The sequence below is a fragment of the Myotis brandtii genome, unplaced genomic scaffold (assembly GCF_000412655.1).
Source record: "Myotis brandtii unplaced genomic scaffold, ASM41265v1 scaffold165, whole genome shotgun sequence".
Classification (NCBI taxonomy): Eukaryota; Metazoa; Chordata; class Mammalia; order Chiroptera; family Vespertilionidae; genus Myotis; species Myotis brandtii.
This window is the reverse complement of record NW_005356042.1, coordinates 3,411,983-3,435,367: the sequence shown is the minus strand read 5'-3', so window position 1 is coordinate 3,435,367 and position 23,385 is coordinate 3,411,983. Positions and strand designations below refer to the sequence as shown.

The following is a 23,385-nucleotide window of genomic DNA, read 5'->3' as shown; positions in this document are numbered from 1 at the left end:
CTGCGTGCCCTCCGGCAGGGCCAGGGTCCGGGTCCCGGGCGGCTGTGGGGCCCTTGCTTGGGCTGGGGCCCGAGTCTCTACGTCGGGTTCGGGAGGAGGTGGCCGTACTTCGTTTACAGGACTCCGATGGGTGTCGCCGAGGCTGGAGGCCGAGTCCTGCAGGTAACCCGGGTCGCGTAGATGCCGCTCCCGCCGGGCCTGGGAGGAGGTAGCGCATCGTGCAGGCCCTGGCTTGGGTGTTTCCAGCCCCTACTTCGTGTGTTGATATTTTCTGTCTGTATTCCTTGCGTTTTAAAATTGAAGACAATAAGAGTTTCATCATTTTCTATTAGAGAAGTATTTTACATTTGGCTCATAGACCAGAGCCCATCAAGATGAATTTTACCACCTTGCACATAGTAGCTGGCCACAGTCCTCAGTGGCCTGAGGGTTTGTGTGAGCAAAATACCACGTAGCTGTAGTTTACTTTTGTCGTGCAGCAGCCTCAGACGTTATCAATACAAATTCATGGAGCACCTTCGATGTGAATGCTGTGTTCCAGGCCCTGCTAAGGTTGACATTTCATCCTGAAAGCAAGCCCTAAGTCCTGGTGCGTTTTTAGCTGATTTTTTCCTCCCAGACCTTTCTTAGCAATTCAACCCTCACATTTTAGGTCGAAATTTATTATTATTTTTACATAATTTGAGAACCAATTTTAATTATAGTCCTATTCTAGATTACTGGCCACTTTCCTGAACTTGAGGGCAACTATAGATATGCCCCCCCCCTTTTTTTTTCATTCTATTGAGAAGGAACATAACTTATTATCTTAAGTCTGACCCTTTGCTTATTCTGTAAAATAAGGGCTTAAATAAACAACTCACACATACTTGTGAAATCTAAGCAAATTCTCTCACCAATGGCTATAATAGTAATAAACTAAGTAAGCTGGTTTAAACAGTCTTTGGGGCTGACATTGAAGAATGATGATTTTTGTGTGTACTCTATTTAACACACTGATGTTGCTTATTTATTAGGTCCATTCCACACTCTGTGGCCCTCTTCTATATGATCTCTTCTTGTCACTGAGTCAAGAATAGTAGTATTTATTAAATGGGACAATAATTGTATGGACTAGGAATTTTCATTCTATTGCTAAAGGAAATTGCATGTAATGTGCTCCTCACCGAGGAGCATTGAGCAAGGTGTTAACTTTTCTTCATAGTAGCAACAGAGCAGAAATGAGCTAAGGAAAAAAAATTAAAAATAAATGACCCTGGCTGGGTAGCTTAGTTGGTTAGAGCATCCTCTCGATACGCCAAGGATTTGGGTTTGATCTCTGGTCTGGGCATGTACAAGAAGTAACCAATGAATTCATCAATAAGTGAAGGCTGCCTTGTATTTCAAACATGCTTTCTATCATGCATTGACTGTATGCATTTTGTTATGCACATTTCATTTGTTTAATAAGGTGTGTAAGACACCTTTCTAGATGAAACTCTGTGTGCCACACTTTGCACTACTCATAACATAATGATAACCTCAAGATTATCAGGAGAAATATTTAAATTTCCATTTTATGAAGAACCAAATTATTAGTTATGCTTTTTAAAAAAATTACCAGTTTACATAATTAATCAGGGTGCATTTTAAGTTCTAACTTCTTTTGTTTATTGTATAATGCATCATTTGAAAATACCAAGGAAATAATCCTTTTGTTTTCAATAATGCATGAGTGGAAGTAATGCTAGTTGGCAGTATTTGATTATAAGAACTCAATAAAGTAATTGTGTTTAAAAAAAATTAAATGAAACAACACATAGGTGTTTCTCTCCTTTTTCTCTTTTTCTTTTTCTTTCTCTTTCTCTGTCTCATATCAATCAACCAATAAAATAAATAATAGAACAAATAAAGAAATTGCCAACATAGATATAGAAAAAATTAAATTGGCCTTAAGAATATGAAACATATTCAAGTGGGAGAATGCTCATCTTGAAAACAGAACTTTGGAAATATAGACTGGTACACTACTGTAGTAACTGGAAGACTGATCCTTGTTGTCATTTTTTTTTTTTTTCAGAGTTTCCAATTGCGACTGTTAACCCCTACCTTTGAAGGGATCCATGGATTGTTATTGAAACAGCATCTGGTCCAGAATCCAGTGAGGCTCTGGAAGCTTTTAGGTGTGTATCTGTTGAAAGACCAGTGACAGGCAAAGCCTGGGCCATTTGTGAGTAAATAAAGGGTAATGTTGCTGGTTTGACATTGACAGAAAAACGAAATCACTAATCAGACCTTTGGCTTCTATTTATCATGAGTCCTTAGATGCTTTGAAATGAAGTTTACAAAAAGGATGGTTGTCTAAGATCAGAACAGGCCATTTTTGCTTATTTTGAATCATTTGTTTTTTTTTTAAATTCTGGTGTATAGCAATAATTGGGCTGCTTGAAAAGTTTTGTCATGTTTTCCTGTTCTCTAGCCAGCTCTAAGAACATTTGTAAGGATCTACAGAGTGGCTCATGTGTTTTATAACCAGAAGGTAACTAAAACTAGCCTGGAAATAATTTGCTTTCACTATAGTCTTGCACTGTTTAGTGAGACTCTGACATCCTACTGTCTCTCTTGACCTTAGGTCAAAGGATCTTAAGGAGTGACTTCTGTAATTTGACTCCCTCCTTTATCCAGTTGGAATAGGGAAAAAGTAAAATCTTCTGGCTGCTAGTATACATCAAATAGCCTGGTGTCCACACATGGTGAGAAAGCTGTGACTTGGGGGCAGTTTGCACATCTGGTATCTGTGTTTTTTCTCTTTTTATTTTATTTTAATATATTTTATTGATTTTTTACAGAGAGGAGGGGAGAAGGATAGAGAGTTAGAAACATCGATGAGAGAGAAACATCGATCAGCTGCCTCCTGCACACTCCCTACTGGGGATGTGTCCACAACCAAGGTACATGCCCTTGACCAGAATCGAACCTGGGACCCATCAGTCCGCAGGCTGACGCTCTATTCACTGAGCCAAACCGATTAGGGCTATCTTGTTTTTTCATTTAAATCTACACATGTGCCCAGTGGCACACCTTCAACCTTCAACAGCCTGATCTGTGTCAGGTGGCCATCAAGGTAGTTTCACTTGTGATTCTGTTAATGTCTGTGAAGAAAAGTACAACTCGGTCATAGTTTTGAGAATCTTTTCCCCCCATTTTTAACACTGATTTGTTAAGACCTTAGATAAAATAGGCCTTTTGTGTGAGGAGTATTATGTGGTCCTGTTTTGGTGATGGTGACAGTTGGCTTGCTGCCTTACTGCATGTGCCAAAGCCACTTGTGTCCTTTTTTTTTTAATATATTTTTTATTGATTTTTTACAGAGAGGAAGGGAGAGAGATAGAGAGTTAGAAACATCGATGAGAGAGAAACATCGATCAGCCGCCTCCTGCACATCTCCTACTGGGGATGTGCCCTTGACCGGAATCGAACCTGGGACCTTTCAGTCCACAGGCCGATGCTCTATCCACTGAGCCAAACCGGTTTTGGCCACTTGTGTCCTTTATTTGTTCATTTAAAGTGACTGTATATATTAAAGGGATTATTCTTCAACAAATTCCTGATACGTTCTCAAATTTAAGTTCATAACTAATTTTCACTTCCTCACATTCACTAATTTAAATCACAGAGGTATTTCATAAGTTGAAGTAGTTTATTATTCTATAACTAGAGGCCCAGTGCACGAAATTCGTGCACAGGTAGGGTCCCTAGGCCTAGTTGGCAATCAGGGCCAATCAGTGGGTCGATCTGGGGGGCGATCAGGCCCCGCCCCTGCTTGCCAGCCCCATCACCAGCCACTGCCTGTCACCTCCCTCTGTGGGGCAACCGGTGGGGCGGGGCAATCAGGGGGTCCCCCGCTGGCACCTGCCTTGGCTGGCCTGGGGCCTGCTGGCTGGGGCAGCTCCTGCGTTGAGCGTCTTCCCTCTGGTGGTCAGTGTGCATCATAGTGACTGGTCGTTCCACCTTTTGGTTGATTTGCATATTAGGCTTTTATTATATAGGATTTGTAAATACTGTACTAAGAATGATAGAAGAAAATGCTTTATCTCAAACTTCTACATCATAGGTTTTAGATAGTTTCTATTTTTATTTGGTTATTTGAAAATATACTCTTCTCCTAAGTATTCCACTATAGTTGCAGATCTTGATTGTTAAACACTTTCCCTATTCCTTGTAGGTGGCACTTACTATTTCAACACCTCAAGGAAGAAGCAGAAGACTAAGGACCATGATAAATCCAAGGGGAGGACCCCTGAAGATGATGAAGGTAGCTCTATTGGATGTTCTGGAATGATGGCTGGCTTCGTTGCCTTCACAAGCACATTCTAGCCTAAGCAACAGGAAACCTATCTTATTTTTTTCCATTGATTTTCTTTTTATTTTTAGAGAGAGTGGGAGGGAGGGAGAGAGAAGTGGGGGGGGAGAGATCAATTGTTTGCCTCTTGCATGTGCCCCAACAAGGCTGGGGATCAAACCTGCAACCCGGGTATATGCCCTTGAACAGGAATCAAAACTGCAACTGTGAGGGCAGATACTGTAACCACTGAGAATACTGGCCAGGGCAGAAAACCTGTCTTAAAAGTAGGGCAAGCCCAGGCACCTGTGCTCCTCTCCCCGAGTACACCTATCCCCAATCTCTAATTCTGTTGCTGGATCCTTCCTGTCTGTCCTTTTAGAGACGCTTTCATCAACACCTGTCTTGTGTCCTCTTCAGAATGCCTAAAGGTAGGGAGCATTTCTGCTCTTTGCATGGAAAAAGTGAATCTTAAATCTCCGCCATACTCAAGAGTTCTGGGGCACAAGGAAGGCACTAGGACTCCTTGGCTAAACTCACCCCCATACACACCTGGTTAGTAGGCTTGAGAAGTAGCCCCCAGAGGAGAGGAGGGTGCAGTGTAAAGAGAACATAGGAGATCACTGTCCTATGAGAGGACCACTGTGATCCTGTGTCCCAGTTCACAGTGAACTCACTTGCAAATGTTAAGTCTTATCTCTACTCTGAAATTGGGACCAGATGATCATATAAAGAGTGAGGGAAATAAAAATGTAAGTTTGAACTGAATTTACCTCTAAGGAGCTGATAATAATGAGAATGAAGGAACTGGGGCAGCTTGTACTAAGGGTGCAGCTGTGTGTGTGTGTGTGTGTGTGTGTGTGTGTGTGTGTGTGTGTGTACGTACAGACATACACACCAGTCTGGTTTTTATTTGAAAAGAATTGAACTTTTGTGAAGAAAACAGAACAGGTGTTCATTGGAGTCCAATCCAAACTATCCTTTTACTGTTTTTAGACATTCTACAGAACTGTCTTATTTAACACCAAGCTATATCTTTTGAAAATTGTAGATCTGTTTCACACTCTAGAACAGATGGTTGTGAGTCACAGAATTGCTTTTTTAAACCCCTTTCACATGGGGTGTGGTGGGGCATTACGTGCAGAGCATTAAGGAACAACAGTTGATTTGTGCACTGCAGCCACCCAGTCAGGAACAGGGGATTTACAAGTTCAGCATCTTAAATGTATCGAAAATAGACATTGTGATCATATAAAGCCTCTAAAGGAGAGATGTTGGCATGAACCTCATTCAGGTCAGTGTGTTGTGGTTTGATGACTGTCAGTGTTACTTATTAGAAAACAAAATTGAAAATAAAATATTTGAAATAGATGGTTTCTAAGTAATTAATACTCACCTGAGAACATAAATTTGCTTTCCAAAATAATTTGTAGCCTTTATTTAGCTGCCTTTTGTGAGTATGAACTTTAAATATTAGGTTTATTACTATAATCTATTATAACAAGATACGAAATATCATATTTACCATCATGTTTTCAAAACGATTACTAGGACAGCCTTCTCAGTGGGTTTCATTTGTGTGTGTTTTTTCAGTTTTTGAATTCTTTATTTGTTCTGTTCTCTGTTTTGTCACTTGAGTTTTAAACTGATTTAAAATGCTTTTGAATTCCTCTGATTGTTGGAGAGAAAGATGGTGTGTTTGTGGTGATACCTCTAGGCAGTGCAGAGAGGAGCAGGTGCACAGTGAGTTCCGCCTGTGCTCTTGTCCTTGGAGAAGTGACTATATGTGTAGCTTGCTGTGGACCTCCCACCCCAGGCTTTGGGCTGAACCCTGCATTTGTCCTGGGTCCTCTCTTGCTTCCCCTAAGTGGATGTGCACGTTTGTGCATGAAGGAACACATGGATTTTGGGAGGACAAATAAGTGGCTGAAGTTTTGGCTGCTGAGATAGATCTGGACCCATCTTGGGCAAAACATGGTGAAAGATTGCTTGCATTTCTCAGTGGGCATCATTAACAACAGGTCTGGTAAAATCTAGTTGGAGTGTTGGGGAGGATGACCCACACTGCACAGGTGAGCTCCACAGGAGTAGTTCTAGGGCCTCTTTTTGTAAACAGAGGTGCCGGATGGTTGTAAGGACTGGGGTAAGTGGGCCATGACCATAGAGAGCACCATATAATTAAAATACAGCACCTTTCCCTCCACCTCAGCAGAGGAGGGGGCTTATCTGGTTAGGGGACTTGGGCAGAAGACCGTGTGGTCTGGCCTTTGGTGGGTCACTAAAATCCAGCCACTTGTAGGACTGTTTCCCAGCTTTGCTCTGGGCCAGAGAGAAGTGACCCCTGCACGTGCTTTCTGTTCCTCCCCAAAAGTTTCTCCCTCATTCCCTTCTTCCTGGAGTGTTATTCTGTCCACCATGTGCTGAGGTTGACTCACCTCTCCCGAGGTTTCCTCATGACTCTAGATCCGGGGTTGAGTCTTCTGTCTTTTTCCATTCCCAAGAACCTAACTTGAAGCTATCTATATCCTAAGTGGGGTATTAATAACTGAGTAATGCGCCCTAGCTTGTTTGGCTCAGTGGATAGAGCATTGGCCTGCGGACTGAAGGGTCCCAGGTTCGTTTCTGGCCAAGGCCACATGCCCATGTTGCAGGCTTGATCACCAGTGGGGAGCGTGCAGGAGGCAGCCGATCAATGATTCTCTCTGATCATTGATGTTTCTGTCTCTATCTCCCTCTCCCTTCCTCTCTGAAATCAACTTAAAAATTAAAAAAAAAAAATAACTGAGTAATGCAATGTGGTGGTGGTGGTGGTGGTGGTGGTGGTGGGGTTATCTGATGGATCTGAGAAAGAATTGTTCTTTAAGAATAGTCTAGCCCTAACCGGTTTGGCTCAGTGGATAGAGCGTCGGCCTGCGGACTCAAGGGTCCCAGGTTCGATTCCGGTCAAGGGCATGTACCTTGGTTGCGGGCACATCCCCAGTGGTGGGTGTGCAAGAGGCAGCTGATCGATGTTTCTCTCTCATCGATGTTTCTAACTCTCTATCTCTCTCCCTTCCTCTCTGTAAAAAAATCAATAAAATATATTTTTTTAAAAAAGAATAGTCTAGAATTAAGTAGTTCCCAGAATTAAGTGGACCCCAGTATATGTCTAGTGACTAAACAGTATATCTTGCACTTTAAATATATATTTAATTATTTTTAGAGAGAGTAAAAGAGAGAGAGAGAGAGAGAAGAAATCTGTGTGAGAGAGGTACATCCATTGGCTGCCTCCAGTATTTGCCCTGACCGGGGACCAAACCCACAACCTAGGCATGTGCCCTGACTGGAAATCGAGCCAGGGACCCTATAGTGTACGGGATGATGCTCCAATCAACCGGCCAGGGCTATCTTGCCCTTTTCAAATGTTATTGTGATGAATGACATATAACTTATTTGAATGTTACTCATTATGATAAATATCAAGTGGTTGCGGGGAGGGCACATGGGGTCTTCAGAGGCATCGGAAAGGTATTATTTCCTTTATTTTAATTTATTTTATTATTATTAAATATATTTTTATTGATTTCTGAGAGGAAGGGAAAAGGAGAGAGTGATAGAAACATCAATGATGAGAGAGAATCATGGATCTGCTGCCTCGATCCCGCAACCCGGGCATGGGCCATTGATTGGAATCAAACCCAGGACCCTTCAGTCCACAGGCCAACGCTCTATCCACTGAACCAAACCGGCTAGGGCTAATTTATTATCATTTTTTAAAAATAATTTTTTTATTTCAGAGAGGAAGGGAGAGGGACAGAAATAGAAACATCAGTGATGAGAAAGAATCATTGATAGGCTATCTTCTTCATACTCCCTGTTGGGGGTCAAGCTCACAACCCAGGCATGTGCCCTGACCAGAGTCTAACCATGACTTCCTGGTTCATAGGTTAACGCTCAACCACTGAGCCACATTGGCCAGGCAGGAAAGATTTTATTTCTTAAGGTAGGTGGTGGTAAAACATTTGTTTTATCGTTATTAATACTTACACATGTGTCATAAATACTCTGTTGATGATGTTTAGTATCTAATCAAACCTGGAACCTGAAGTACCTGACTTTATTATGGCTTGGGTCAGATATGTTTTTAGTGAAGGAGTTTACTGTGTAGCTGCACTTTGTGGTGGTCCTGGGAGGTTTTTTGTTTTGTTTTTTAATGTTTTTATTGATATTAGAGAGTGAGAGGGAGAGAGACAGACAGACAGACTGACAGACATCCTTCAGTTGTCTCCTGACCGGAGCTCAAACCTGCAACTTGGGTATGTGCCCTAACTGGGAATCAAACTGGCTTTCCTTCAGTGTATACGATGATGCTTAAACCAACTGAGCCATATGGCCAGGGCCTGGAAAGCTTTTTTATGTTAAAAATGGTTTCATATTTTCTAAGCTGGTGGGACCTCTGAATGGAATGTTGGTGACTTTGAATAGCTTGTGATTACCATTTGTCTTGAATCACTTTGTTGAAAAATAAGCCAAAATGTAGGATCTGATAGAAGATGAGACTCTGTCTTAATGTTGAGCTTTGCTGATGAAAGGATGTAAAGCATAGAGGGTGCACTTGGCCTGTGGCCTACGTCTAACACTCCTGATCCCTACTCACAGAGGAGAGGAAGCGCAAGGAGAGAGAGGACCAGATGTACCGTGAGAGGCTGCGCACATTGTTCATCATCGCTGTTGTCATGAGCCTGCTGAATGCATTTAGCAGCAGTGGGGGCAACATTTCCTGGAATGACTTTGTCAACGAGATGCTGGCCAAAGGCGAGGTGCAGCGGGTCCAGGTGGTACCTGAGAGCGACGTGGTGGAAGTGTACCTGCACCCTGGAGCCGTGGTATTCGGGCGACCTGTGAGTGATGACAAGGGCACGAGCATGGAAAGACCTGGAGACGAGTGTGTATCCTCCTTTTCACTCAGTCCCTGCCCACTCTCATTTTTTTGGTTGTCATATTTTATGTTTTCTTAAAAGAAGATGTGAGTATCTTTATTTAAAGGAGGATTTGTTGGAGGTTTTTGAGTGGTAGCCCACTAAGATGGAGCTTAAAATGGGGAAAGGCAGTGTTGTCTCCAATAGAAGCTAGTGGGGTCCACAGCTGCCATGATGTCTGTACATCAAAAGGAAGAGTTAGAAGTAGTGACAGGGTGGTCATAGTGGTGACTCCCTGGTACTAAGGGGAGAGGAGCCAGCTGCAGTCCTGAGCATTTGTTCATTCTGTTGAGGTGTGGGGTGTGGTGCTGGCCAGAGGTTAACAGACGGGGTAGCTTTTGGCAAATGCAGGTGATATGAGGTGACTAGTGGTTGGCGAAGCAGAAATCTCTTGGGGGTTTAGAATGGGGGCAAGAAACTAACAGTACTGTGAGGGGGTGGCTAAAAGACTAGAGTCTGCAAGGGCTGGTCCTCCAACAAGAGCAAAAAAGAAAGGGAACAAGGAACCTTTTTCATTTCCTAGCTCAGACATCCCCCTCACCTCAGGAGAGAACACCAGCATAGTCAGAACTAGAGAGTGGTGCCCTAACCAGAGGAGGTGGCAGACACTGCAGAGGGGTCAGGAGTGTGGGATTTCATACCAGGTACAAGGTTAGGCATCAAAGATTGGGAGAGACACACCCTAGTGTCAGTGGCCTAGTTGTCTGTCACTGCTGGGAAATGAGGTGAGGCGTATGGAAACGGCCCCAAAAGTTTGGGTGAAAATGAATCACTCTCCAATCTCTGATTCCATTCTTTTCATTCTCCGGTAGCCACAGCACCATAGTTTGGCCCAAGAAAGGTAACATTGACATCAGATTTTTTTTTTCTTTTGTCTTTTTTCACCCAGGACTTTATTTTTTTATTTTTTAAATATATTTTTATTGATTTCAGAGAGGAAGGGAGTATTCTCTCCCTTACATCATGCTCCCACAGCATGCCCCAGGTGCACTACCTTCTCTACTCTGGTTTTTTAATATGGTTGAGGTGTCACTGGAGTGCTCATCCTGCCCTAAGATGCTTGGCTGTGAGTACAGCACAACCCAGTGACTCTTACATCAGATATCTAGCATGGTGTTTGCAGCTGGTTGTCACTTATAAGGGCTTGTAATTTAGTTGGGATGATAGGATCAACACATAGTCTGCTGAAAGTAAAAGTTAAATTCCAGCACACTTCAGAAATGAATGGTGATGCCCTCATTAGGTAGCTCAGTTGGTTAAAACATTATCCCAATATGCCAAGGTTGGGGGTTCGATCCCTGGTCAGGGCACATGCAAGAATCAACCAGTGAATGCATAAATAAGTGGAACAACAAATCGATGTTTTTTTCTCTGTTTCTGTCTCTCTCTCTCTCTACAATAAAAAAGAAAAAAAAGAGCGGTGATGATGGGTGCTGCTTGTCTCTGAGTATTGAGTGATCTGGGTGGCTGCTACAGGGCCTTACAGAAGTGAGAGGATGATTCAGGCCCAGGTGACCAGTTTTAAAGAGGACATGGGAGTTGAATTGGCTTCTGGAATCATATATTGTGCTCTTGGATCTTGGCTTAGAAAGGGGGTCATTTCTACATTTTTCCCTTCAATTAAGTTGTGACCCCATTTACATGGTTAAGCCCGGTATGAGTGATCAAAGCATTGAAGAAATCCAGATCAAACATATGGGATCTGTTATATTATTCAGCAGCTGAGGCAAGTGGGTGTTCCAGCACAGGTCATGGTCACTATATTGTGACTGGTTGGTCCTCTTGTCTGCCTCTCCATCTGGCCTATTACCCCACAAAGTGGAGCCCGGCCAACTGGACTATGAGTGACAGTTACTCCACAAGAGATTTTTTGAGACTCTTAAGGTCCAGGGGTAAATCTAGTTGCTCAGTTTAGATTCCAGAGTGTGTTTAGAATCTGAGCTTGGAACGATTTAACTTTGGAAAGCATGTGGAGCAGGATCTTAGGAAAATGATGTGGGATTTATGCTCCTCCCCTAGAGGGTTGCACAGATATTTATTCTGTGGAAGCTTCAGACTAGCTAGCCCAGGAGCGATCAATCCCTGTGATGAGTTCAACTCATTGAGAACAGACTTGGGGACTCAGTATGGATTCCTAGACTGGTTTTTAGTTTCCTTTCTCAAAAGACTGTATCTGGAGGAGGCAGTTTCTTCTATGTCCAGGAAAGGTTTACTGAGAACAAAGACACCCACTTAGTTGAATTTCAGATTCAGTCAGTGGTTAAACACACACCTTCATATTTTGCCTTCGGTAGTGGACTGTGTCCCCAATCCAGTACTGCAGAATTGTCACTATCTCTGTGCTCTGCACACAGCTGTGTGGGGCAGGGTGCTGAGTTTAAAATGCAAATGCCTCTCTCCATTTTCTTAAAATGTTCCTATTTGTGAAAATAAGAGAAAGCATAGCTGTTAAAATTTTGATGTAATTGTGTTTGAGACAACGAAAGTTTTTTAGATGTTGATGTAGTTTCTGAATGACATCTGTATGTTTGAGGAATCGGCATCACTCACAGGCCCTGTGCCTTCTGCCCCCAGAGGCTGGCTTTGATGTACCGAATGCAGGTCGCAAACATTGACAAATTTGAAGAGAAGCTTCGAGCGGCTGAAGATGAACTGAATATCGAAGGCAAGGACAGGATCCCGGTTTCCTATAAGCGTACAGGATTCTTTGGAAAGTATGTGTCAACTTTGTTGGTCCTTGAACTAAACCAGGCTTGGCTTTGTAATGCAAGAAACAAACTACAAGCAAAAATTTCAAATTGGCCTTCCTACAGTTAACAGACCCCCTTGTGGGAGGATAAATAATGTATATAATCCTGAGAAATTTGGAAATGTGTGAAATTTATCTTAGTTACTTGCTTTACATGTCTGGTTGTATTTATGAATTTAGCACATTATGGGGTTGCTGTCTTCTACAAATAGGAAAGTGGAATAGAAAGGGGAAAAACACATATAACCAGCAGAAATTCTTGATTCAGTGTTGCAAAGAGAAATAGAGACTGTAGGCTATAGGCCAGAAGACTCTTTAGTAGGAGCAGATCAATCAGCACAGTCAGGGGGGCTCTAACTATATGCTGGGACTAACAGTGGCTGAAGGCCATGTACAGAGAGATTTACTGTTGGCTCATGGACATGACTGGCAAGCACATCTGTGAAATGATCTGTGCCTTTAAATTCTATAACCTACTGGCTCCTGAAGGCTCAGGGCTCTGAGGCTGCGCCTCTGGTTTACTATAGGTATAATAGGGGTACAGGGTAGATGGGTGGCTTCCCCTCTTCACGTGGAGGGTTGACATCCCAGGGTGTACTATTTGTTCTAGGCTTATCCTGCCTTACTAACCAAAATTAACAACCTACTTTTTTTTTTAAATATACTTTTATTGATTTCAGAGAGTGGAAGGGTGTGGGAGAGAGAAACATCAACGATGAGAGAAAATCATCGATCCGCTGCCTCCTGTACATCCCCTTCTGGGGATCAAGCCTGCAACCTGGGCATGTGCCCCTGACAGGAATCGAACCCAGGATCCTTCAGTCCACAGGCTGACGCCTTATCCACTGATTTAATGGCCTACTTTTGAAAATGAAATTTATCGAATGTGAAAACCTGCTCTGGTTGGTTTGTTAATTATCACAAGGCTCTAGATCAGTGGTTCTCAACCTTCTTAATGCTGTGACCCTTTAATATAGTTCCTCATGTTGTGGTGACCCCCAACCATAAAATTATTTTCGTTGCTACTTCATAACTGTAATTTTGCTACTGTTATGAATCGTAATGTAAATATCTGATATGCAGGATGTATTTTCATTGTTACAAATTGAACATAATTAAAGCATAGTGATTAGTCACAAAAACAATATGTAATTATATAGGTGTTTTCCGGTGGTCTTAGGCGACCCCTGTGAAAGGGTCGTTCGAGAACCGCTGCTCTACATAATAGAATGAGTGTGTGGCATCAGCTATTATGGCTTCATGCCAAGGTTATATATACTGTATCTCTAGAGTTTCTACACTCCATCTGACACTGGAAAAACTTTATGAAAGAGGGTAATTGGTGAGAACTGGACAAGGAAACCCATTTTCACAACCATTTGTTCTACATGTTGCTCTAGAGGGAGGGGTAGCTCTTCTCATCTTTGAAATGTCCGTGGTCCCTGGTCCCTGACTTTATAAAGCGTGACTGTTAGCTGCCTGGCTGCCACTTCTGAGCCTGTAACTGCCTCTCTTTCTTGCACTAGTGCCCTCTACGCCTTGGGAATGACAGCGGTGGGCTTGGCCATCCTGTGGTATGTTTTTCGTTTGACTGGAATGACAGGAAGGGAAGGAGGATTCAGTGCTTTTGTAAGTTGCACAAATCACATCTCATTGAACTTGCAGTGTTAGGATTTGTGTGTTTGTTCTGGCTGAATGCGTTTCCCATAAACAACAGAATAAGTGTACAGTGAAAATGAACCTGTTGCAGAGGCCAGCCTGGACCCTTAATTTGGCAGTTCATCTTTCCTTCTGTTTGGCTGACTGGAGGGTGTACAGTAACCACTTTTACCTGAGGGCCCTTTTCCTTGACTTGTTGGATGGCTGAGTCAAGGGAGTTTATAGGACAGCTTATTCTCCGGTTTTCAACATTAGCTGGGCATGACTGTTTTTGGTTTCCCTACTGGCTACACTAAGAAATTTTAAAGGTTGTCTTTAAAAGAACATCCATAATACACTTTAAAAATATTCTGTTGTTATGGCATTCGTCATAACATTCATTTCCCACCCCCATCAGAGGGGCCAGGGAGTGGGGGCAAAGTCTGCAGAAGGCATCTCCTGCTTCCTCCCTAGGATCTGTGACAAGGAGGTACCAGGAGGGGCCCTGTATCAGGGACACAGAGTGTCACCTCCTAGTTTCCACTTAGACTAGGACCACATTCCTATGTCTGTAGCTCAAGACTTAACAGCCTTACTTTTTTTTTTTTTTCAAAGGTGGAGATTTATTGAAGAACAAGTACAGACTCCCACATGGGGAGAGGAAAGAGTCCCACAGAATGAACTCCCACGTAGGGAGGGGGAAAGGGTCCCCAACAGCCTTACTTTTAATAGCAGCATGGTGTCTCGTGGGGATGTGCCATATTTTGCTCAACCAATTTGATAATTCTTGCATATTTATGGCTATATTTTTTTGTTGTTGTTGTATTTAAAAAATACTCTGACGAATTCTATGCACATGCATCTTTTGAGTGCCTAATTATTTGCCTCATGTACCTTACTAAAGTAGATTGGCTGAAGTTTACACATCTTTCTAAGACCTTTAGCTATCCTGCCAGATTGCTCTCCAGAAATTTACCTATTAACATTTATACCAAAACTCCCCAGAATTGAGTGTTATTATATTACTTTTTAAATTTTTAATTGAATTTATTGGGGTGACATTGGTTAATAAAATTATATAGGTTTCAGGTGTAAAATTCTATAATACATCATCAGCATTTACATTACTTTTACAATCAGAAAAAAATTTACACGGTAGTGGGAAAGTCATATGGAATATAAAATAATGCAAAAGATTGTTAAGCCCTAGCCAGTTTGGCTCAGTGGATAGAGCATTGGCCTGCAGACCGAAGGGTCCCGGGTTTGATTCTAGTCAAGGGCATGTACCTTGGTTGCAGGCTCCTCTCAGCCCTGGCCCTGGTCAGGGCGTGTGCAGGAGACAACTAATCGATGTGTTTCTCTCATATCGATTTTTCTCTCTGTCTTTCCCTCTCTTTTCCACTCTCTAAAAATCAATGGAAAAATGTCCTCAGGTGAGGATTTAAAAAAAAAGACATTGTTAAATTACCTAATTTGTGTGTGGGAGTTTTGGGTTTTATTTTATTTTTTAATATATTTTTATGGATTTCAGAGAGGAAAGGAGAGGGAGAGAGAGAGATAGAAACATCAATGATGAGAGAGAATCATTGATCAGCTGCCTCCTGCATGCCCCACACTGGGATCGAGCCGGCAACCTGAGCATGTGTCCTGACTGGGAATGGAACTGTGACCTGGTTCACAGGTCAATGCTCAGCTACTGAGGCACGCCTGGCTGGGCTGGTTTTATTTTTTTAAGGCAAATTGCTAGATGCTAGAGAGCTTTCTTACAGTAAATGATGTAAAATAAACATTTCCCCTTGTATGTCTGAAATATGACCTTAACTGCCATCTGTCTGCATGAGTGGAGAGGGTGTGGGCTGGTCCTTCTGGGTGGTAGGAGGAGGGTTCCATGAGATCCTCCAGAAATGGGTGGTGGGGACAAAGGGGCAGCACAGGTGGAGCCAGCACTGAAGCACTCATCTTCTAGCTCTGGGAGTGCACAGCTCGCTGCCTTTTGTTCTTTCTACCCAGAATCAGCTTAGAATGGCTCGTTTCACAATTGTGGATGGCAAGACGGGGAAGGGAGTCAGCTTCAAGGATGTGGCAGGGATGCATGAAGCCAAACTGGAGGTCAAAGAGTTTGTGGATTATCTGAAGGTAAGCACAGGTTCTGAACAGGAGATGGTGAGAACTACATTGATCAGATGTGTGTGCTGCGTGGTGAGCTCTCCGTGCTGAGGTGGGGGACAACATGCACTATACAAGCTAAATGCACAGTTTTGATCAGCAGAAGGGCTGATAGCCGATCACTGATCGTACCCAGAGCCTCTGGGACACTGGCTTTTCCCAGAACCATGTGCACCATTGCTGATTCATGTCAACACATGAATTGACCTTCAAGGGATCAGTTTCTTGAAAATTAAGTTAGAAAAATCTGTTGTGTCACATTATTTCTAGAGCCCAGAGCGCTTCCTTCAACTTGGTGCCAAAGTTCCAAAGGGTGCGCTTTTGCTTGGACCTCCTGGCTGTGGAAAGACCCTGCTGGCCAAGGCCGTGGCGACAGAGGCCCAGGTGCCCTTCTTGGCGATGGCTGGCCCAGAGTTTGTGGAGGTCATTGGAGGTAAGCATTGCTTGGGGGGCTACAAACAGGCTCGCCTGACTACTTGTTCATGATGGCCCTCCTTTCACACGTTCTCCCTTAAGTTACTGAATTAATGAGGAAATGGGGGGAATAGAGAAGGAAAAACGAAACCTGATTTATGGGAAACATTGTATTTATATATAGAATTGGGTGATGATGTTCTTTAAAGCTTGTGGTTCAGGAGGGTGAGCATCCTCTGCAGTGGTTCTCAACCTTCCTAATGCCGCGACCCTTTAATACAGTTTCTCATGTTGCGGTGACCCCCAACCATAAAATTATTTTCGTTGCTACTTCATAACTGTAATTTTGCTACTGTTATGAATCATAATGTAAATATCTGATATGCTGTATGTGTTTTCCCAGTGGTCACGACCCACAGGTTGAGAACCACTGCTCTAGGGTGACCTCCACTCGTTTTCTTTGCATGAGTGGATGCTTGCTGAGATTCCACCATCCTTGCTGAGCACCTTTGGCCCCTGACCCAAGAGTAGGGTTCATCTCCCATTACCTGTCCGCTTCCTGATCCTCTGTGTCCCTTCAGGCCTTGGCGCTGCCCGTGTGCGGAGCCTCTTCAAGGAGGCCCGCGCCCGGGCCCCCTGCATTGTCTACATTGACGAGATTGACGCCGTGGGCAAGAAGCGCTCCACCACCATGTCTGGCTTCTCCAACACAGAGGAGGAGCAGACCCTCAACCAGCTTCTAGTGGAAATGGATGGTGAGCACTCTCCTCCGCTGCTTCTGTGAGGGGAGAAGGGTTTCACCTCTTTCAAAATAGTCCTTTTCTAGCTCTAACCGGTTTGGCTCAGTGGATAGAGCATCGGCCTACGGACTCAAGGGTCCCAGGTTTGATTCCCGTCAAGGGCATGTACCTTGGTTGCGGGCATGTCCCCAGTTGGGGGGGGGGGTGTGCAGGAGGCAGCTGATCGATGTTTCTAACTCTCTATCCCTCTCCCTTCCTCTCTGTAAAAAATCAATAAAATATATTTTTTTAAAAAAATAGTCCTTTTATAGGTGGATCATGCTGCTTATGTTTGTTATCCCAGAACCTTACACTTATGCTCATAGGCATTTTCTTTTTCTCCAGTCGTTGGTCTCTACTGTTTCTCCACCTCAACACCTGTTACAGGTGATGGTGCTCTCAGCACACAGAGAATCATTGTTTAGCAGATAAAAGCTAGAAGCAAGGTCAGCTTAAAAACTATTCATCATGGTGCTGTCCTCAAGAAACAAAGTTTTTAATTTTAAAAAGTCAGGAGAATAGTAAAGAAAAAAAAGAAAAGCAATTAGGAATACAAGTGGCAGGTCAGGCCATGATGATGTTTTCAGTCTTGAATGACCTAATTGATTGTGCTGTTGTATGTGTCTCTATATACTGTCCTGGTTGAAGGGTAACCCAGATGGAGGGTGGAGCAGGACAACTTGAAAACTGATGTGTCTGTTGCACTGAGGGAGGTTCTTTGTTTGCCACCCTTGAAAATGACCTCTGGACTGGCTTCCACACAATTTCTTTTTCTTTCCTTTTTTAATTTAATTTAATTTTTTTAAAATGTATTTTATTGATTTTTTACAGAGGGGAGAGGGATAGAGAGTTAGAAACATCAATGAGATAGAAACATCAATCAGCTGCCTCCTGCACACTCCCTACCGGGAATGTGCCCACAACCAAGGTACATGCCCTTGACTGGAATCGAACCTGGGACCCTTCAGTCCACAGGCTGATGCTCTATTCACTGAGCCAAACCAGTTATGGCCCTTTTTTTATTTTTTAATGGAAATGACCCAGTAAAGGTGACATGGAATTGTTTTCTTTTGAGCTACTTTGATAAGATATTCTTTTTGTGTTTGTGTGTATGGATATGGTATGTTTATTTTTATTGTAGAGAAAGATGCATATAATATAAAATTTACCATTTTAACAATTTTTCTGTATACAGGTCAGTGGCATTAAGTACATTCTAATTGTTGGTCAACCATCACCATTATCCATCTCCAGAACTTTCTCATCTTAAACTGAAACTCTGTCCCTGTTAAACACTAACTCTCCATTCTCCTTTTCCAGTCCCTGGCACCCATCCTTCTACCTTCTGTCTGTGAATTCAACTATTCTAGGGACTTCATATAAATGGAATCATATAGTATTTATTCTGTTGTATCTGACTTATTTCACTGAGCAGAATTTCCTTCCTTTTAAAGACTGAATAATAATCCATTGTATAGATAGACTACATTTTGTTTATCCATTCATCTGTTGATGGACACTTCTGGCAATTGTGAATAATGGGCATTCAAATATCTCTTCATGTCCTAGCTGTGTAAGATCCATTTTTAGCTTTTCTTTAATCAGAATTCTAGTTGTATTTTAGCTATTGTAGATGAGGGAGACACTTTTTTTTCAATGTATTTTGGTTCTAAGAGAACTATTTATCTGTGTATTTATTTTCCCTTTTAAAGTTTTCTTACCATTTAGGATGTATATCTGTTGTCTAGGATACAGATAGTTGAATTTGATTGTATGTGACTAAGGGCAAAACTTTTCTTTTAACCTCTCATTTTGAAGTAAAATAATCTCAGACTTATAAAAGTATTGTAAAGCAGTCAGAAGAGTTCCTTTATAGCTTCCCCCAAGCTTTCGAAGGCTGACATTGCTGTTACCAGGCTGTAAGTGTCCATGGATATTCCTTTTCTGGTCCAGGATTTAGTGCGCCAACATAGCACATTTAGTTGTCCTGTCTCTTTGGTCTCTTCCAGCCTGGGTCCAGTTCTCTGTCTTTTTTTATGTGTGGCCAAGACACTTTTTAAAAATATATATATTTTATTGATTTCTTACAGAGAGGAAGGGAGAGGGATAGAGACTTAGAAACATCAATGAGAGAGAAACATCGATAAGCTGCTTCCTGCACACTCCCTACTGGGTATGTACCTGCAACCAAGGTACATGCCCTTGACCGGAATCGAACCGGGGACCCTTGAGTCCGCAGGCCGATGCTCTATCCATTGAGCCAACCCGGTTAGGGCGCCAAGACACTTTTATAGACCAGTTTCATTTAAGGATGCTGTTCTGTGTCCTCAGAAATAGGTTGAGTCAAGCATTTTTGACAGGAACAACACAGCAGTCTTGGTGTAACTCACTGCAGGTGGCATTGCTATGCCTCGTCCCTGGTGCTGAGATTCTGAGTGAGATGGCCTCCAGCGGGCATGGCAAGGCCTTTCCACACACATTGTTGAGCAGGTCAGATGGACTGATGCATGTGGAAGCATTTTATAAGCTCTGCAAGCTCTCCAGTTTTAAAATTAAGGTATAATTTCTAACAAAGCTTAGGAAAGGGCTGTGTTACACTGTAAGAATGGTCCTCGCTGGTGCTACCTTGTAGACACAAACAATCAAGATCAGAAGAGCTATCTTCCACATGAAGAGCAAGCTTTCCTTAGAAGGAATTTTCCAAAGAACTCGGTGTCTTTTTATGTTTTTAATATGTTTTTGTTTATTCTATTTTATTTTTGTTAATCTTTATCCTGGGATATTTTTCCCATTGGTTTTTTTTTTTAGAGAGAGTAGAAGGGAGAGGGAGAGACAGAGAGAGAGACACATCAATTGGTGCCTCCCGCCTGTGGTCGGGGATAGAGCCTGTAACCCAGACATGCGTCATTGACCAGAATCAAACCCGTGACCCCTCAGTCTGCAGGCTGACACTCCAACCAGTGAGCCAAACTGGCCAGGGCTGTTTTTGTTGGTTTTAGGGAAAGAGAGAAAAACATCAATTCAGAGAGAAACATCAATCAGCTGCCTACTGCATGCCCCCTATGGGCAATTGATCTGCAACCTGAGCATGTGCTCTGACTTGGAATTGAACTGGTGACTGTTTCGTGCACAGGACAATGCCCAACAAACTGAGCCACAACAGGCAGGGCAAGACCTGGGTGTCTTTAGAGATGTTAGTAGAGTGAGTTGTCGAGAGACACACCCTCAAAGATAGGGGCTCTTCAAGAGTACTTTCCAGGCTAGGTTCCAGGGACCCCCTACCCTGGAGTCCTGTATGCCAGACCCGCTCTGACTCTTCCTCCACCCACTGCCTAGCTGTGGCAATTGAGATCTGCTTTTTAAATGAGGCACTATTTTATAGTTGAAAAATTTGCCCGCCTAGTGTTGTACAGTGGTTGAGGGTCAACCTATGAACCGGGAGGTCACAGTTCATTTCCCAGTTAGGGCACTTGCCCTGGTTGCAGGCTCTATCCCAGTAGGAGCATGCAGGAGGCAGCCAATCAATGATTCTCTCTCATCATTGATGTTTCTATCTCTCCCTCTCCCTTTCTCTCTGAAATCAATAAAAATATGTTTAAAAATATATATATCCATTTTTTAAAAATTTGGTGTCTGCCCTGGCTGGGTAATTCAGTTGGTTAGAGTGTTGTCCAATATGCCAAGGTTGCTGGTCAGGGCATGTACAAGACTCAAACAATGAATGCATAAATAAGTGGAACATCAAATCGGTGTTTCTCTTCCTCTCTCTTTCCCTTTCTTTCCCTCTATCCCTCCATTTCTGTCCATTTCCCTCTGAAGGAATATGAAAAACACCTCTGGTTCTGTCCATTGATGGGCCAGGTGGGCAGATGGTGGAGATGGGCCAGGCCTGAGGGTACCGAAGCCTAAGGTCTGCTGTCAGCTGTGACAGACCAGGCTGGGACCCATCACTGTGCATGTGATGGTTCAACTTCTGGTTGTCTTTTTATTTTATTTTTTAATTTTTTAAATATTTTATTGATTCTTTACAGACAGGAAGGGAGAGGAATAGAGAGTTAGAAACATCGATCAGCTGCCTCCTGCACACACTCCCCACTGGATGTGTGCCCACAACTAAGGTACATGCCCTTGACCGGAATCGAACCTGGGACCCCTGAGTCCGCAGGCCGACACTCTATCCACTGAGCCAAACCGGTTAGGACTCTTTTTATTTTTTAAAAAATATTTTTATTTATTTCAGAGAGCAAGGGAGAAATAGAGAGAGAGAGAAACATCAATGATGAGAGAGAATCATTGATTGGCTGCCTTTTGCTACTGGGGATCGAGTCCGCAACCCGGGCATGTGCCCTTGACCTGCATCAAACCCGGGACTCTTCAGTCTGCAGGCCGATGCTCTATCCACTGAGCAAACCAGCTAGGGCTGGTTGTCTCTTTAAAAGAATGAATAATCTTTGTGATACTGAGTGGACAAAGATGATTAGTTGGCTGTCCAAACCCAATTTGTCACCAAGTCTCACTGCCCTGCTGGATGCAGTGATGTCCATGTTTGTCAGATGGCTGTCCAAGCCTTGGACCCCAGGTGTGCTCATGGACTGTGGAAGGATGCTGTGGGCTTCCCACCGGTCCTCTCCTCTGAGCCATGGTTTTCTGAGGTTACAATGATGTTAAAGTTCATGACCTCACTTGTGGTTCTGCACACTTCTGAGTGTGAGAGTTTCATTCCTGGTGATTTTGCAGGGACTCCCACTGACTCTCACTGTGACTGAGCACTCTGGGTCATGGGAAGCACTGCACATCTGTGTCTTTCTGCTTATATTGCTTTTTGCAATGAAGACAGAGACCACCTTTCTGGGCAGGCTTGAGCCCACCAGGAAGCATTTACCAGATGGCATCTTCCTTTGAGCTGAACCTCTCTGTGCTGCCATGAAAAGAGCTGCTTCCGCCCCTGGATTTGCTCATGCCCAGAATCCCTGACTGAAGTCCTCTTGTTGGGCTAGGCCAGTAGCAAACAAGTCCCTGTGTGCACAGACACAACTGAGCATTCTCAGCCCTTCAGCTGTTTCTGAAGAGACTTTGTTACTCCTTTCTATTCATTGAAGTACAGAGTGTGGAGCAGATGCTATGCCGGTAGTGGGAAAAGCTCACTGAGGAAGAGAAGTCTTCATCTCATGGGTCAGGCACAGTACACCCTGCAGGACTGCCAGACTTATGTGGGAATGGCAACTGCATCTAAGAGCAGTGGGCCCAGCTGAGCAAACTGTAGGCTGTCACTGCTTTATAGTTGCTTATTTTTTAATATATTTTTATTGATTTCAGATAGGAAGGGGGAGGGAGAGAGAGATAGAAACATCAATGATGAGAGAGAATCATTGGTCGGCTGCCTCCTACATGCCCCCTACTGGGGATCAAACCTACAACCCAGGCATGTGCCCTTGACCGTAATTGAACCTGGAACCCTTCAGTCTGCAGTCCCACGCTCTATCCACTGGGCCAAACCAGCTAGGGCTCACCTCTTTATAGTTTGATTGGCAGAAAGAAGGCTTTGCACTGAGTGCCCTCTGCGCTAGCTGTGTTTGTCCGAACTCTGTATTAGAAAGTGTGGGAGAACATAAACTCTGATTCTGCTTGGAGTCATTGGAAAACCCCAGTTACTGTGCATATGGCCTTTCCATTTTGTTTTTATTAATCCTCACCCGAGGATGTTTTTTCCATTGATTTTTAAAGAGAGAGGGAGGGAAGGGGAGAGAGAGAGAGAAACATCTATGTGAGAGAGGCATATTGATTGGTTGAGTCCTGCAAGAACCCCAACCAGGGCCCGGAATCAAACTTACAGCCCAGATACGTGTCCCTCCTCTCCCTCTTATTTTATGTTTTTATTGGTTTTGGCGGGGGGGGTGGGGGGGAGAGGGAGAGGGAGAGAGAGAGAAACATCATCAATCGACTGCCTCCTGTACACCCCCCACTTGGGATTGAGCCCACAACCTGGGCATGTACCCTGACCAGGAATCGAACTGGTGACCTCTTGGTTCATAGGTCGATGCTCAACCACTGAGCCACGCCGGCCAGGGCTCGCCTTCTCCATATTAACATAGGGCTCCTTTTGCATTAATACTTGTATAAGTTGTGAAGTTTTGGTCCTGGTTTATTTTCTGCTCATGGGTGTCTGGTTGCTCCAGCACTCTTTAAAATACTGCTTCCTCCACTGAATTGCTTTTGCACCTTCATCAGAGCTCAGCTGGCATATTTAGGAATGTCTGTTCCTGGGCATACTGGTCTGCGTTGGTCTCTAAGTCTAAATCTGTGCTATACCACAACATACAGCCTTCTTCACTGAGCTGCCCAGATGGAGGAGTCCTCCCA

General features: G+C 43.4%; 1 protein-coding gene across 11 annotated transcripts in view; it reads left to right on the top strand.

Annotated features, from left to right (window-relative positions):
• Window positions 1-6: 6 nt before the first annotated feature.
• SPG7 (spastic paraplegia 7 (pure and complicated autosomal recessive)) overlaps window positions 7-23,385 on the top strand; it is a 42,214-nt gene continuing 18,835 nt past the window's right edge. For 10 of the 11 annotated variants that reach the window (XR_001361329.1, XR_001361328.1, XM_014536631.1 and 7 more), the window contains exons 1-9: window positions 7-162; window positions 2,060-2,162; window positions 4,205-4,294; window positions 8,960-9,201; window positions 11,854-11,993; window positions 13,555-13,657; window positions 15,677-15,802; window positions 16,103-16,265; window positions 16,828-17,001. Coding sequence is in view for 9 of the 11 variants with exons in the window: in XM_014536631.1 (XP_014392117.1) it covers window positions 127-162; window positions 2,060-2,162; window positions 4,205-4,294; window positions 8,960-9,201; window positions 11,854-11,993; window positions 13,555-13,657; window positions 15,677-15,802; window positions 16,103-16,265; window positions 16,828-17,001 (1,177 nt within the window). In the remaining 2 variants the exon portion in view is untranslated. Of the gene's footprint in view, window positions 163-2,059; window positions 2,163-2,458; window positions 2,519-4,204; window positions 4,295-8,959; window positions 9,202-11,853; window positions 11,994-13,554; window positions 13,658-15,676; window positions 15,803-16,102; window positions 16,266-16,827; window positions 17,002-23,385 lie in introns of those variants that run through there. The other variant, XM_014536630.1, reaches the window with a different exon arrangement.